Source organism: Pholis gunnellus (assembly GCF_910591455.1).
Source record: "Pholis gunnellus genome assembly, chromosome: 4".
Taxonomy (NCBI): domain Eukaryota; kingdom Metazoa; phylum Chordata; class Actinopteri; order Perciformes; family Pholidae; genus Pholis; species Pholis gunnellus.
In genome coordinates this window covers 13,377,455-13,393,634 of record NC_136530.1, presented here as the reverse complement: position 1 = coordinate 13,393,634, position 16,180 = coordinate 13,377,455, and the positions used below count along the sequence as shown (strand labels likewise).

At 41.9% G+C, this 16,180-nt stretch overlaps 1 protein-coding gene across 2 annotated transcripts in view; it reads left to right on the top strand.

The window, feature by feature from the left end:
- The window catches only part of kdm4b (lysine (K)-specific demethylase 4B), a 45,838-nt gene that overhangs the window by 12,675 nt on the left and 16,983 nt on the right, over positions 1–16,180 (top strand). For both annotated transcript variants that reach the window (XM_079158043.1, XM_079158044.1), the window contains exons 7-11: positions 4,807–4,910; positions 7,938–8,075; positions 14,111–14,307; positions 14,738–14,985; positions 15,761–15,972. In XM_079158043.1, coding sequence (XP_079014169.1) covers positions 4,807–4,910; positions 7,938–8,075; positions 14,111–14,307; positions 14,738–14,985; positions 15,761–15,972 — 899 coding nt within the window. The remainder of the gene's footprint in view (positions 1–4,806; positions 4,911–7,937; positions 8,076–14,110; positions 14,308–14,737; positions 14,986–15,760; positions 15,973–16,180) is intronic.

The following is a 16,180-nucleotide window of genomic DNA, read 5'->3' as shown; positions in this document are numbered from 1 at the left end:
AAATAGCAGCTTGAAGCACTTGGCGGGTGCAGTCACTTGTATTAAAAGGAGGGCTGTAGATGCTGAACTTGGTGGAGAGGCTGGTGGACCTGAAGCCAGCAGCATCGACTGTGTGTTCTGCACAATGAATTGGAGGAAACCTACAAATGCCTACTGTTGGGGGAAATTGGCTCTTAGTAAATATAAAGCATACATTTAAGAGAGAATCTGTCTTTTGGAATGTTATTGCAATAAGCCTTGGTTTTTCCCTTCATGACCTCATGTCTGCAGAGTCTCATTCAGACTCTGTCTGCTGGGAATCTGTGTGCAGGGCTCCTCAGTGTCAATACTATGGAGGTGTTTTTTTTTTTTTGATCTACTATCCCAATATTGTCCCAGACACTGTCTCTTTGTGTCCCAGGTGGTATTTTTTATTACCACCGGGAAGATGGGACATCCTTAATGTGATGCGCTGCATATGTGTTACTCGCAGCACATTAGAACTCAGATAAACAGTGTCTGAAGTGAAATGATCTTTAACCACTAGTGTTGCTTCAGCCACCTAACCCTTCTCTTTTTGACTTCTCCTTGCGCCTCTCCCTTTTTATTCCCACCACTCATGTTCTCCTCCTCATTCTCTCCCCCGTTTTGATCAATGAGGATTAACTTGTGTATCGCAAGTTGCTCAGAGTGAGGTATTAGATGCCCCAGTCTACGCTACGTTAAATAGACACACCGTTTGTCCTTGTTGGGAAGAGCTGAGAACAAATCAATAATCACCAATGCATAGCCCGCGTCACTTGCTATCTTTCTTTTGCACTGGCCTGACTGGAGCACAGTTCTTGCTAGTATGTAATACACAATATGTGATATTTGACAGACCAGCAATCTCTCCACAGGGAAGAAAACTGTCCAGGTAATACTAAACGCATTATTTACAGTGAAATGTACACAAGCTGCGACTCGCATCAAACGAAGGCATGCAGCCACTTTCCATGTTATTTACGCCTGTGTTATGCTAAATCCTGATCATCAACGGGGAGAGAGACCCATTTCCTTTCACCCTAGCCCTCTAATAACGTCTGATTGGCACTTCAGTAAACGACCTGGTGAAAACCCTACAAAATCTGTATTGAAAATAACCACTGCCTTGGATGAAAGGACCAATTTCACGGGGGACATTAGGAACAGTAATAATGGCTGCTTTAGTTGTTTCAGTTTCACAGTTCACATTGACTTCCTGACCCATCGTCATGGTAGGGGAGCCACAGTTAGTGTTATTACTTCCACTTGTACTTTTCCTACAATGGCAAGTCAAATAGATGCTGTGAGAAAGGCCTATTGTATTGACAACTTAAGTCACAATACACAAACAAGAATTGTCTGCGAAAGACTCGCCTAACAGTTGTTGTTTGATTTCCATAAATATATAGATTTAAGATTACATTTGTTAAACGTTAAGTTTACAACATGCTTTCTGTTTTATTATTCAAGATTGTCAACCCTAACCCGAAATAGATTTGATACGAGATTCAAAAGGATTCCGAATTGATGGCGAATTGAAAAGCTGAATTAATAGATCAAACTCCAACCTTTAAATACACACTGTAGACATTTTTTTTTTATCATGGACCTCTCCATGTGGGCATTGGTCACAGTCCGATTGCAGCCTTCCTCTCTCCTCTCATCGAAGCAGCTGGCAGTGGGAGGAAAGCAATGCCAATGTTATTTAACAAGCACCCACTGTCCTATCAAAGCCATCGTCAGCAAAGGTAGCCAACTGTTTACGAGGTCCTAAAAAGGCAGTTATGAGTGTAGTAGGAATTCCTAATGGGGCTGGGACAATGGTCTTGTTACTTGAAAACTCCTCTCCAAACATTTGACACAGCGACAGCCGTTGGTCTTATCACTCCTCATCTCCGCATTATTTCAGTCATGGCTTCAGACTCTTTTTTTTTTGGTGGGGGTGTCTGGATGGGGGGGGCAGCAGAGTTGAAGGCAGGAACTTAATTTTCAAACTGAAAAGGACAGAATGAAGCCTTTAAGTTAATATCACCCCGTGGAGAGCTCAGAGAGCCAGCTGCATTTTAATGGGGATTAATACCCGCGCTCTCTCCGCACATTATTCACCTTTTTATCAGCTCCGACAAGCAGGCGGGCGATGAGAGAACAGAAGCCCTCTCTCCCTCTCTTGCTTTGTAGGGTGGAACAGAGGCTGAAACAATGCAGTGAAAATGAAGGATGAAATGGGTGCCGATTATACTGTCAGTCACATTAAACTTTAACTGGTTGGAGGCTTGGATGGACCCCCCTTTGAGGCACTGGCGGGCACAGACGGTAAAGAGTGGGAGAGTGAGCGATGGAGGAGAATTCTTTTCTTTTGATTATGCTGAGGCAGAGTCTCTGTCTCCAAGAGCTGAAGTGAGCCTTTTGTTAGACAGAGTTGTGGCTTTGAAAACCCAATATGTCAGAGGAGCATATTATGATCTCAAAGCAGTTGGTGTTTTTATTCGGGATTCGCCGATCCAACTCCCTCAGTCCCGATACTGACTGGTGGCACCATATTGGTATTGTATTGGTGCATCCCTAGTTAGGGGGGACGTACGTGATTTCTACCCTCACTAGTCAGTACCAGAAATATTCGCTTTTTATCTTATTAATCTACACATTGAAAGGAAATATTCAGATATGCTGTCTCTGCTGTTGCTGTGGAGAGCCGCTGCTTCTCCTGCAGCAGCTCCTTACCCACTTCCCCTCCGTTGTGTTCCCCCAGCCCCAGCTGCTACCACCCCATGTTTCAGAAATAGTGGCGGTGTTCTGGTTCTCTCGTGTTCGACTGGATTGGCCAGCAGATAGGACTGTATCAAATGTCGTTTTATTTTTATTTTTTTTATATTGATTGAGGTTTTCAAATGAAGACAAGACTATAAAGACAATTGGTAGCCTCTGTCTTCCAATCTTGTTAGTGCTGCTGCTTCGTAGAATTAATAGTGCAATATCTATGCACACAATTGCCTGCCATTTCAAAGTAAATCTTTTTTTTATTTTATTTTTTTATGGTTGTGCCGAATGGGACAAAGATTATTGGAAGTCACAGTACCCAGTCCCAGCTTTGTGCAGTAGTCTTTTTGTGCCCAAATGTAATCCAGCAGAGATCCAACCTGGAGGCGCACAAACAATGCATTGACAGTTACTGCGGTAATGTCATTATTCCACACTTTGAGCAATAGCGTAATTCAAGCCCATGTCGAGGGGAAACCGGATTTCCTTTTCCAGGTTGTGGGATTAACAATAATAGTGGAAACATAGCTACATTTCTGCTGCAGAAATCTTTTTGGCCTAATTGGCAAAGCTTATCTGGCATTCTTTAAATATTTACCTGCCAACTAAGCCCTCTTCCAAAACTGCCAAAAACCTTCCCTAAAGCAGCATCCTATTACTAAAAGGTTTTCTAATGTCTTCCGTTAGAAACGTAAGAAACCTTTTGAATCAAAATACATAAAACATCCAATACATATATGAAAACAACCACCAAATAACCATTTCTAGCATACAAATCTGATTGCTAATTCTACAGCGTGTGAACAGATTTTTTTAAAATCAAATGCAAAACATGTTTCGTGATTTTGCCTTTAAGTGACACACAGGTTATCTGTTTTTTGCACATTTATTTTACAAGTATTATCTTTTTTTTGTATTGTGCATGTTTTGAATCTAAGTTGTAGCCTAAAGGTTGACGGTCTGAAGGTTAGATGATCATAAAACTACTAGGCTGCAGTTTCAGTATAAGAGTGAGGTGCAAATATTGTGGCAGCACTGCTGATTGTTTCCCCATTCACACATCTAATAATGGTGGAAAGTCGTCTCTTGAATGCTACACTGGGAAACCAAATTTTAAGCAGAATATTGGTGTTTTCTAGCTTTTGAAAGCAGAATTAGTGGCATAGCGATTTTGTTTTCTACCTATCTATCCGAGAAAATCATTGATCAGAGTTGAGAAGTAAGTGATAATGTTTGAAATTGTTGCAATACCACAGGGATGGGCATTGTAACATGAGGGTGATTGTGGGACTGGAATATGATTATGATAATCAAAGGTTTTCAGGACCAACTGCTGCATTAGTGTCGGCTCTTAACTGATCACCTTGAAATTGCTGAACATCCTCAATCTTTCTATTGAACACTCGCCACCTATATCCTGTCACTAGACGATAGCTTATTCACACACACCACAAAGAAGTTTCTCTTAACATTTCAAAACCACGATCCTTATTATAATCTCTGCAAGGAGGATCATGCAATTGTGTGTGTGTGTGTGTGTGTGTGTGTGTGCGAGTCCGTGTCCGTGACAGAGTGACTGTGAGTCTGTGTTTCTGTGACTGAGAGTGACTGAGACTGTGAGTCCGTGTTTCTGTGACTGAGTGTGTGACTCTGCGGGCCGCTAGTGAAAACACAACTGAGTGCATCTACGACGGTAGACGGTGTGTGTTTGACTAATTGCTAACAGCTAACGGAACCGCCAGAACACACAGTGATGTACCTCGCCGCCATTCAGACGCTGCTACGTTGTTTACTTTGATTTGAAGCAGGCAAACACTATTTGCTGGTTATCAATTCATGCTGAACAACATGTATGTACAGGAATTTGTATCCGTATATGATGGAAAGAAAGACAGGTACACAGCACATATGGCTACGTTCAGTTTGTTGTCGTAGAGCCTCCTGGTATTTCTATAGCTTTTCATGGGTTTAACAAATAATTTGGTTTTTATCTGGATTTTTGGTGAAATACGTTAAATATTCCGTGTTCGCTGTCACCCCCTGCAGGCTTCTTCCCCGGCAGCTCCCAAGGCTGCGACGCCTTCCTTCGACACAAGATGACGCTGTTATCTCCCTCAATCCTGAAGAAATACGGCATTCCCTTCGACAGGGTGAGTGCCGACTGGTCCGTGTTGCATCACGTAAAAGGACATTTCTTTTTAGATCTCTTTGAGAAAATAGTGTTCATGTTGGTCTGAGTGCAAGGGGACAATCTCTGTGTTACTGTTAGAAGCTTCTGCAGCTTTGCTTCAGCCAGTATTGAAGGACCGTCACGACGCATGCCTAAAGTTAGAGCCACTTGCTTACCTTTCTTTTTTAAATGGGTTGGCACAACATCATTCAACATTCTCCCTACTCTCTCGTCTGCTAACTCAAGTGCTTGGCTTAACACTCCAACAAAGAAAGCTGTTCCCTGGTCACAGGACTCTAATAAATGTATGTCAAGAGACTGCATAAATATTTCTATGGTATAAAATCTGTAACAGTGCATAGGCCACAGCATAATTCTCATTGCTTTAACAATGCATGCATTTCAAAAGCATTTTTGGCCGAGAGGAGTATGACATGCATCAGAGGTCCCAAAGCTGGAGTCGGTCCCGGGACGTTGGGGTTATACATGGCCTGCTACAAAGGCAAAGACCTTCACATCTACACACACACACACATACTCAGTCGTGTCAAGACGTGGCGAAGGCATTGATATGGAAATAATAAAGAAGCTTATAATATATCATGTTTGAAAGAGGAAGTTAAGTTATGTATTCCTGACTGCTTGCTGCCTGATAACATTTGTGGGTCTTTCATAAGAAGGAGTGGGCTTATTTTGAATGCCGAATGGCTACGCACACAGGAGGTTAGTGGCTCAGCTTTGATGCAAACACCACAACTGCTGCAGGCTGCACCATTGATACAGTAGGAGAAGTGATCTTCGGTCGTGTCTCTCATAGGAAATTGATTGGCATTCTTTTTGTTTTTGTTCTAGTCGGTAGGCAATATACATCTTCACAATGCAAAAACTGATAGAAGATTGAGGAAAAAGAAAAAAGTGGCACAGAGCCGGCATACAAAGTTCTCCACACTGTCGCAGAGGGTCCCCCCCCCCCCCCCTTCAACCTGAACCCCAGTTATCTTTTCACTCCCCCCTCAGGACGTCATTATCACGGTGAACATGTTACTCGTTACACACCTACAGTACTCCTCTCGATTTATGTGTAAAAATAAAATCGTCTGCTTGCGTTTTTGCAGAAGTAAAAAGGGATGTTTGATATCGGAACCACTGCCTTTAGTTGAGGAAGTTTGTCTCTGACTCTCAGCCTCTACCCCCGTTTCTCCCTGCATGCCTGTCACCTTGTCTGGCTTGATGTGTCGCTTGAATGCCTGGATCCAGACTTCACAAAGAAGTTGCGATCCACAACCAGACATATAGGGCTTAAGTTTTGGGGCAACACATAAAAAAAAAAAAAAAAGAATGTGCTTAACTTGTCTTCACATTTTTAAACATTCTCAGAATAACTCTGAGCTCATGGGAAGACACTCAAGCCCTTGGAGGAGCAGTCATGTTAGGCTGAATTCATTTTGCTCGCAAGTCAGAAAAGCTTAGAGAAAAGTTGCTGCGGTTGTTAGACTCATGAGTGATAATAGAATATGTATTAGAAAAAGATCGGATAATACTTTAATTGACGGAAAATTTGGAGTCACAGCTGTAAGTATTACATGTGTTAATCTCAAACGATGCTTCATTAATAAGATTAAAGCAAAAGGGGTTAATTTGGTCTGGAAAGGGCTCTGGGTTCCCCAGGAGGAATATTTTATAAGCCTGCTGCCCCCGCGACCCGGATGAGTGGAAGAAAATACATTTAAAATGGAAAAATAACATTCACCTGCATAGTGGCAAATAGAACTGATACTGTACATTTAGGCTACGCAGGAACTGTACTTAAGTATAATTTTAAGGTACTCATACTTTACTTGAATATTTCTAAACTACGAAACTTTATACATCTGCTCCATCACATCTCAGAGGGAATCATTGCACTTTTAACTCCACTAGATTTACTGGACAATATTAGTTCCTAGCTACTTTGCAGATTCAGATTCTTAATACAAAATATAAATCCACTAATAAACTATGATGTATTATTAAGTAGTACATAGCCTAATTATTGAGAGGATCAAGTAGTTAAAATGAGTTACAGCTTAACCAGCTGCAACATAAAAGTGATGAACTCATTAATCAATAATTATGATCCAATGAAACGGACCCACCATATTACTTGAAATGAGTATACTTTTTTTGGTGCTTTTAAATATCTTGATAAATAGTAAAAAAAAATGTCACTGTGCTCTAGTAAATAGTTTAATCATAAGTTGTTTAAATATGAATGGTGATGACAAAAAGTCACACTCACCAAGCATGGGAAACGAGACCGGGTCTGTGTTTCAAGACAGGTGTAATAACGTTATTTATATAACACCTTTAAACACAGAGTTCACAAACAGAAAGCTCAGTGAGACAGTTGGACACGTCAGAAATAAATGTAATACAATAATAAAAGATAAAAAGGTTGGGACGTCGGGAACTGGGCGCTCTGTCACTCCTCGCAGGGAGCGACTAAGTTCAGGGCCCCAGCAAGCAGCAGCGGTCCGGGTGAGGACTGTAAAGCTGACATAGCCAGAGCGGTGAACCACTTTCCCAGCTGAACTATAGCCAGTCGCTGCGCACCACTACAGTGTGCCAGGAGAGGGCCAGCCAGCCCATCTGTTGAGTGTAAAAATATTTTCGGTTTATTATTAAACTGTCGCGAGACAAATCAGACTTTGACGGGCTGCCATAGTCTAATGGGAAACACTGAGTCAACACAGTTATTGAAATAAGTGATTTAAACTTAGACAAAACAAAAACATGTCAGAAAGTTTTCTGTGTTCGAGGTTTTCATATGATCATTGCTACTGAAGAACGCCTCTACAAAATAAAAAGTCCAATAAAGAACATCAAGAAATGACGATATTTATAAAAACTGGACGTAAACTTGAGGAACAAGTGTTGTCTTTTAAACAAAGTGTTTTAAAAAAATAAAAATAATCGTAACATGTGAAGATTTGTAAGTCTTGTTCTGTTTTTCTCGCTGTTTGAACAGATAACTCAGAATGAAGGAGAGTTTATGGTCACCTTTCCCTACGGCTACCATGCTGGCTTCAACCATGGCTTCAACTGCGCAGAGTCCACAAACTTTGCCACCCTTCGCTGGGTCGACTACGGCAAAATGGCTACCCAGGTAAGATAAGACGGACAGGTGTGCGTTTTTATTCAGTCCTGTGTCATTGAGAGACAGTGTCACTGTAAAAGAGGTAATAGTGATAAATTCCACGTCGTGAAAGCTGGACAATTAAGTTATGTGAAATTGGAAACCTCCACCAATGTCGTCATCATCACCACACAAACAGCCTGCGGGCAAACGTAGACACTGCACTTGAACAGGTTTGATCCGATGTATAATTCAGCAGCAACTTCACAGCCTTCTTGCTTTGGCTGTTTGGTTCTCTGAAGGGATGAAGTAATAGATCATATCGAAATATAAAAGCAGCGTGTGCCTCTCCGCTTCACACCATCTGTTACCGACACTAACCGTACCCCCGCATTCCTGCATTGACGCAAGCTGCCTCCTTGCCCGTGGGCTGCTGAGCATGAAATTGACAGGGCATGGGTCGGTTATAGACGGGAGCCCATATCCAATGTCCTCTGGAAGAACCTTCCTCCTTGTCTCCTTTTATATACATTCCTCTAAATGTTCTTGTTCACTTCCTCCTCTCTTTCCTTACGTGCGAGTGTTCACATCCTTGCTTTCTCTCTACTTGGCTGCATGTCGGATTCATGAGGTGCCAGTTTGCAGAACTACATGTCCGTCCTTTCTTCCCTCTTTCTCATTTTCGCCTTCCTACTTTACCCATGTGGCCCCTTATAATTTAAGAACCACTAGTCCAGGCTCCAGTGGTCTTCCCTCCATCCAGCGCTCAAGGGAGCATCCGGCGCTACACTTGTCTCAGCGTAATACAAAAGAGCGGTCCACTCTGCACTGCTAATCCAAGTCGACAAATTGTCAGTGCGGCAAGACTCACGCAGTCAGAGGAATATGAAGGAGAACAGCTTGGCTCTCTCTGCCTGTCCACCTTTTTTCTCTTCATCTTGCCCACAGACTACTTCATTCTCTTGGGGCGGTGTGGTAGCACAGAGATTGTCCGATAACCAGTGCTGCTTAAATTCAGTCCAGACAGTAGCCGTTGTGCTTGTCCTCGAGCAAAAACTTAAACCCATTCAGACTCCCTCACTCATGAATAATTGAGTAAGAAGGAAGGCTCGATGCCCCTTCACTGTGTTTGGCTGTCAAAAATGTATCTTTAATAAGTGGGCACTTTTTAAGAACTAAGATTTTCTTGAACCATTTGGATTTTTTGGGCACCAACCAAGCCTTTCTCCTTACATACAAAAAAAATCAATCAGGAAAAAGCAAGTTCACTAAGTTTTCTGTGTCAAGGTTTCAGTTGTCAAGAGTAAAGTTAGAGCAGTAACTACAGATACATCTCGATAGTGTATCGGTCTGTAGAAAATGTAAATGTCTTTGATATTTTATTCCAAATGCCTGGAGGAACACATAAAGTGGACCACCTGTTATTAAGCTCTTGGCAGCCAAGTTTTTGAATAAACCTTTAAATACAACCCAGCCCTTATGCTAGAGACCATGAACTTTTGAAAAAGGAAACGACTTGTTCTTCTAAGCAATATAATGCAGCCTCGGTCAATTCAATACACTTAGAACGTGGAAGCTTTTGCACCGTTTGTTCTTTTAGCATTAACCTGTCTGACAGCTGAATAGCAAAATGTTACAAAGGTTGGCTTTAAGTAATGTCGTCGTACATAGAGTCCTAAAAATAATTGTAGTTCATTTTCAGTGAGAAATTGGGTTTGATATAGCTGGCCTCTGCCAGCCACTTGCTTGGCAACAATGAAGTCTCTCGTTTCTCTCTTGGTCTTTCGAACTCCCCCAATCCTCCCCCTCTGTCTTAAGCTCAAACAGTCATCTGTTAACTCGTTTGGCTGTCTCCCCTCCCTCCTCCGTCCTCTCCCCACTGAGCTTTATTCTGTCGGCGCCAAACAGGACAGTGAACGATGGGGCTCAAGATTGAATTTGTCACTGTTTGAGGGCTGCCAGCACACACAGAGCGAGAGAGAGAGAGAGAGAGAGAGTGTGGGCATGCTTCATGTCAGTCTTCTTAAATACAGACTCCCCAACTGCTGACCCATCTGTCTGAATTACCAAGCGAACACACACTTTGCGGTCAAAGCAGGCCCACTGTCAGCACCACTCGCAAGCTGTGTGTGCATCTACTTATACTTCTATTATTTCCGACATTGAAGTCTTCATTAACCTTGTCCTCAACCTTCCTGAATATGCATTAGATTAGGTATAAGCCTTTTTTTTTGTTTTTATTTTTTTTATAAAGTATCACAGGGGTTCAGCATCTCACTCAAATAACTTCAAACAGGCCGTTGACTTTAGTCGACTTTTGTAGGGATCAGCTAACACCAAATCAGAACAATAATGTACCAGCCATCAATATCCATGCACAGAAAATCACATTCACTATAGATGCCAGGGACAAAAACTCAGACGTTTAGCCCATCTTGATCTGGTCACCAATTGCCAAAGTGTGCTTAGAAATAAATGCAGGTAAACATTTAAACTAGTTAGTTTGGAATAAACAGGAAACTAACTTAAAGCAGGAAGTAGCTGTACTAGTAGCCACACTGAGTTACATACTTAACCTGTACAAGTTTGTTAGCAAACAGCTCAGCATTGAGCCCACTGAAGATGGAAAAATAACCTTACAGATTATTTCTGAAAACAGTTATGTCTGCAGCACCATTATGTTGCTGAATGTTATCAGTTTCTGTGTTCTGGTCCGTAGTTTTCTCAATGAAAGCCTCCCTCCGTTCGTTTGGTGCTTTGTCACACTTTGCTGCTGCTCCCTCAGGCTTCCGCTGTGATTTTTCTGTCTGCGCGAGGAGCAGAAATCATCCTCTCAGTTCCCCGACTAAATCGCATCACTTTTTCATCCTAAAAGTGAATTGCAGAGGACCCACTCTGTCTTTTAACAAAACATTGTTGTTTGGGCCAACCCAGACACGTTGTGACTAGACATACAGAATTTGTATTAGACTTGGTTTATGTGTAACCTATGTCCATGATTACCAATCAACTAAACGCATTATTTTAGATGTGTGGTCGGCTTACTGCGAACGGATAATAAAGCATGATTGTTATTGTAGCAAACGCTGCAGAGAGCCAAGGACAAAAAAAAGAAAAGACATTTTCAATGTTTTTTTTGAGCAAACTAGGTTTTTATATTTGGTAATGACCATAAAAATGATTGGCGACTTCAGTTTCAAGGCAAGCCGTGTAATACCCAGTCTACCCTGCCACCATTCACTGCCAATAGAGGGCAGCCATATTGTAATCAATGACGGAGACACACAGTGAGATTAGTGGATGCCGTTTCATCACAGTAGAAATGTTGCAGACATTTACAAGAGAAACCATAAGCTCTATGGATGCAGCAATGCAGTGCTAGTTATACTGTTTGCTATGCACACAGTTGCAGTCTACAGCTGTGAAAGCCATACACCACCCATTAATTAACATTTCTACATGGCTTACAGTTTATTTAATCTCCCCCTTTCTATTCAGCATGTTAAGCAGCTGCTGGTGAATGGGGGTGTTTATTAGGAGATAAATGAGGGACAAAATAAGTGTGAGGAGGGAAAATGAGTGCAATTTAGTCCGTATTCAAACCGTAGAAACATTTGTTGAACAGCAACGGGCAACTTAAGCTGCAGATATGTTTTTGTCTCATTGCACAGTAGGTTTTAACAGCATGAGCCGCTGGAAGATATAAAGGACTGCTGTTCAGTGTGTCCTGCATTTTACCTATTTCAAATCCCCTCACCAATACTTCTTGTTTCTTAGGATCTTCATTCTGCTTATTTCTGTCCTCATCAGTCACAGCGGCATCAAAGCAAGCATCAAGAATTTTGAATAATTATATTTTCCCAGTCACTGTTGGCTGGGTCAGACAGGTCAGAATACAAGCCTGTTTTGTTATTAGTACTTGGCACATCCAATGTGTCCACTAATTCATCAAGTCCCCAGGCTCGAGGTCTTCTGTGACTCCAACGATTTAGCTTCATTAGGAGCCCAAGTATACTTCAGGGCTCATTGACCGGCTGCCTCAGGGCCAGTTTTTGTTTTCCCACATCTTGTGCATCTCCAAATCTGTTTCCCTCCTCTAATTAAGTTTTTATAAGATAATAAAGTGTAACTCGTCTTGGCCCTTGAGGATGGCAACAATCTCCATAACCTCTTAATAGTTTCATAAAAATAAAATGAGCCTTTTATATCCTTTTTACAAATGATAATCGCACATTTTGCCAAGTACAATCAGTGTTGGAGCAACACTTATTTTGCGTTCTTTTGCATTTGTATTTTTCATGGCATGTTGATGTTTTCGCTAAAGGTGTCGTGATGGTAGCAATCAGCTGCACCCATGCTCACTCGCCCCCCTTCTGCCCTCCCACTTTCTGCTCCAACACCTTCCACTCCACACCCTATTTTTATGTTTCCGTCTGTCAAGTGGTGTCTGGATGAGATGTAGGCTGGATATTGTTTTGCTGGGGAGGCTGAGTCGCCGTGTTTCCAGTAATTGAACATAAGGCTCTCAGTACAGCTCATAAAATAATAGGGCCAGGTTTTTAGCAGCAAGCAAAACACAAAAGGAAATATTTTCGTGTCTGTCCTCACCCGTCTTTGTTTGTTTCATCTCCTTCCTTTTGTTTCCTTCGTTCCCAAACTTTTCTCTGCTTTACCTTGCATTCTATTCGGCACTGTGGTTTCATTTTTACAGCTCCTCCCTTCTCTACTCAGCAGAATGATTCTTTGATGCGTAATGCCATTATTAAGGTTTGTGGAGGCACCTTGAGGTGTGAGTAGTTATAGGATACGGCTATCTCACACAGATAGCGCTCATTTACACCTGAACTATCTGCACATGGCCAAAATTACCATCTACACAGTACCACATTGACCAAAGTCTTATTACCTGCCATTTGACTCACTACCATCTTTTAGCCTGATGCACATTTACATCCCCATGGGACACCAATTATTGGCTACTCAACTATACACTTATGGCCAGACAGAGATTATAGTGATGTATTATTCAAACCTTTTCAGCCCACTTTCTATCTTTCATCTTGCCTCAATCAGCTTTCACCAGATGCAGCACAACAAACTCGGCGCATGTCATTGTTTCTGTGCTCAATAGAGCTAAACCTAAAAACTAAAACAGTCGCCACTTTTGGTTTGTCTTTATCTTTATACAGCTGTTGTGATAGGCTCGGAGCCTGACTCTTTTTACTTGTTCGTGCACAAAATGCTCCTCTCACTCCACTAATTATGATTATGATCACTACCATTAGCAAATACAGCTGTCAACCATTACATTACATTTCATTACAGTCATTTAGCTGATGCTTTTATTCAAAGCAATTTATAATTCAGATGTTATCATACCGTAGGTAAATTCGGGGGTTAAGTGTCTTGCTCAAGGACACATCGACATGCAACCAGTGGTGCCGGAGCCGGAGGCGGGGTTTGAACCACCAACCCTCTGATTGAAAGACGGCCCGGCTCTCCACTCAGTCACAGTCGCCCTATAACCCTACAACCTCATTCACTGGCTACATAAATGTAACCTTGCTATTGTAGCTCCCTCCATTCTGGGATATAATTAGGATGAAATCAAGTTATGTCAGGTGTATCATAATTAATGTGATTTGCATACATAATGTTTCAAATGCAGAATTGGAGCATATTCATAATGTTTACTTGTTCATTGCAAAGAGTAAAACCTCTTCAGCGGGGAGTATAAAGACACGTTCCTGGCAGAGTGCCTAGCACACTTGTCATACTAATATATCTAATGATGCAATAATTATAAAACAAATTCTTTACATCAAATTTCAGTTCAAGAACAATCTCTCTGTCAAATGGAATTTCTGCAGTGACGCGCTTTTCACCAACCCCTTCCATTCTTTTGTTTGGGATTCTTCGTCAGTAATATTGTAAAATGTGTAGCACCTGCTCCATCTGTAGACAAACACCAGTATTCCCTGTAGAGGAGGAGGCTTGTTTGCTTGTAGCTATTCTCTAGTCTTAACATACAGGCATCTCTTCCTTCTCTGCTTGTTTTTCTCCAGTGTACCTGTCGTAAAGACATGGTGAAGATCTCCATGGACGTGTTTGTGCGCTGCTTGCAGCCAGATCGCTACGAGATGTGGAAGCAGGGCAAAGACACGGCGGTGTTGGACCACCTTAAGGCCACTGGGCTCAGCAGCCCCGAGCTAGAGCGCTGGAGGGAGCAACGTGTAAACCACAGAGCAAATGTCCTGAGAAGGTGAGAGGTCACACTATATATATTGCCTTGAAGGAGGACTTTGGCAATTTGTAACCAGCTTTGTATCATTACAATGTGGGTAGTATATGCAAATGAACAACACCACCCAGAGCTACCTGCTTAATTGCCATCAAAAGTCATCTGGTGGACTTTTGCCGCCTCTAGGGCTGTTCAAAAACAAAAATAAATGCTGATGTACAATTTGTAGTTTAAACAACAGCCATAAAGCCAAATGGCAAATACGTGGGGAGCTCTGGGTGCTGGCAACATGGAGGGAAGGTTTTGATCCACATGTTTCATATGCATATACGAATCTGCACATTATTAGTTTGAATGCAATATATATATATATATATATATATATATATATATATATATATATATGTGTATATGAATTTAATAATTTAACGGTCATCGTATCTCACTCCAGGGCCATGCAGAAGATGAAGCAAGTCCGTCGTCTAAAGCTGGAGGAGGTGAAGGTGCTGGCGCAGGAAGGCATTGAGTTAAATGCTGCCGAGTACCAACGTCAGGTGGAGGAGCGTGAGGCCCAACGGAGGCAGGAGAGAGAGGAGCGTCTAGCCATGGAGGCCATGATGACCCTGGAGGCCATGGAGCGTGAGGAGCAGGAGGCTGCCGAAGCTGCTGCCAAAGTCGCAGAGAATCCAGCTGTAGAGGGTGAGGACGATATACGCAGTAAGAGATTGTTTGTTTCTGTAAACACACGAAACGGGAAGTTATGAGGATTTATTCCAGAACATGTCACTAGATTCACGTGGACATGATCTCTTAAACTTTCTGCAGCTGCGTTATGAAATGTGGATAGCTCAACTCTATCAGAATCATTCCAGATGGAATATTCCAAATTCATCCTGTCTCAGCTCAATCCCAACCCCATTAATAATCTCAGTACCTCATGCTGTCTATCACCTGTTCAGCCTCCTCAAAGTTTTTTCATGAGCCCTCACTGCTCCGAGGGGAATTGTTGTGTTAAGTACTCATGTGCTGCCGAAACATAATGAAGTATAACCTAAGCATGAAGCCTTTCTCTCATAGGAGAGAAAGTGTGAAATCTTAAAATGAAACACCCATGTATGGTTTAAATATTGTACTACCTTGTCATGTACAGGTGCCTTCATCATTTCAACTGTTAATTGTCGAAGTAAATGTTATTTGAAAGGGGGAGCGAGAGTTTTCTGACCTTGTTGATAAGCTTGAATTCTTTTCTAACAAAGAATGACATTCAACTATAAGCTGCAATGTAACCCGTTTCTCTTCAGTCTCATGTGCGTCTTCCCCTGGCGTACATGGAGGCTTTTGCAAGCAATAAATAATCCTTTGGAGTATTAAATTGCTATTCATCGCACCCTAAATAGTCGCAACAGGTTTTCGAGTTGCCACAACAGCCATCACTACCCTTCTAATGTTCTTCTTTGTTTGTTTTTTTGCCAAGAACCCGAGGCCAAACCACAGAACCTGACAGAGGACACAGAGAAAAAGAAGCAGAAAAAGTCGAAGAAGATGTCAATTATCCACAACGCTATCACTGGGTTTGAGGAAGCATTTGAGCAGTTTGCTACATCCAGCATCAAGACTTCAAAGAACCTCATGGTCGGTCAACCAGAAGAGGGGGAGGGTGATCTCCCAGCAGACAACAAGCTGGATGTGAGTGCCACCCGTGTTAGATTGTTCGGCTTTCACTTGATTAGATTTGTCCCCGAGTTGTAACAAGTTCTTAGTATCCAACATGGCAGCAAACCTTTATTAATCTCAAGCCATAGTTGTTGGTATTTTACTGCACAAATATTTAGCTGGCTGATCTAAAAGTAGAGTTGAAGCTAAAGTTTCAGTTAAAGTAGGTTAATTGATAATA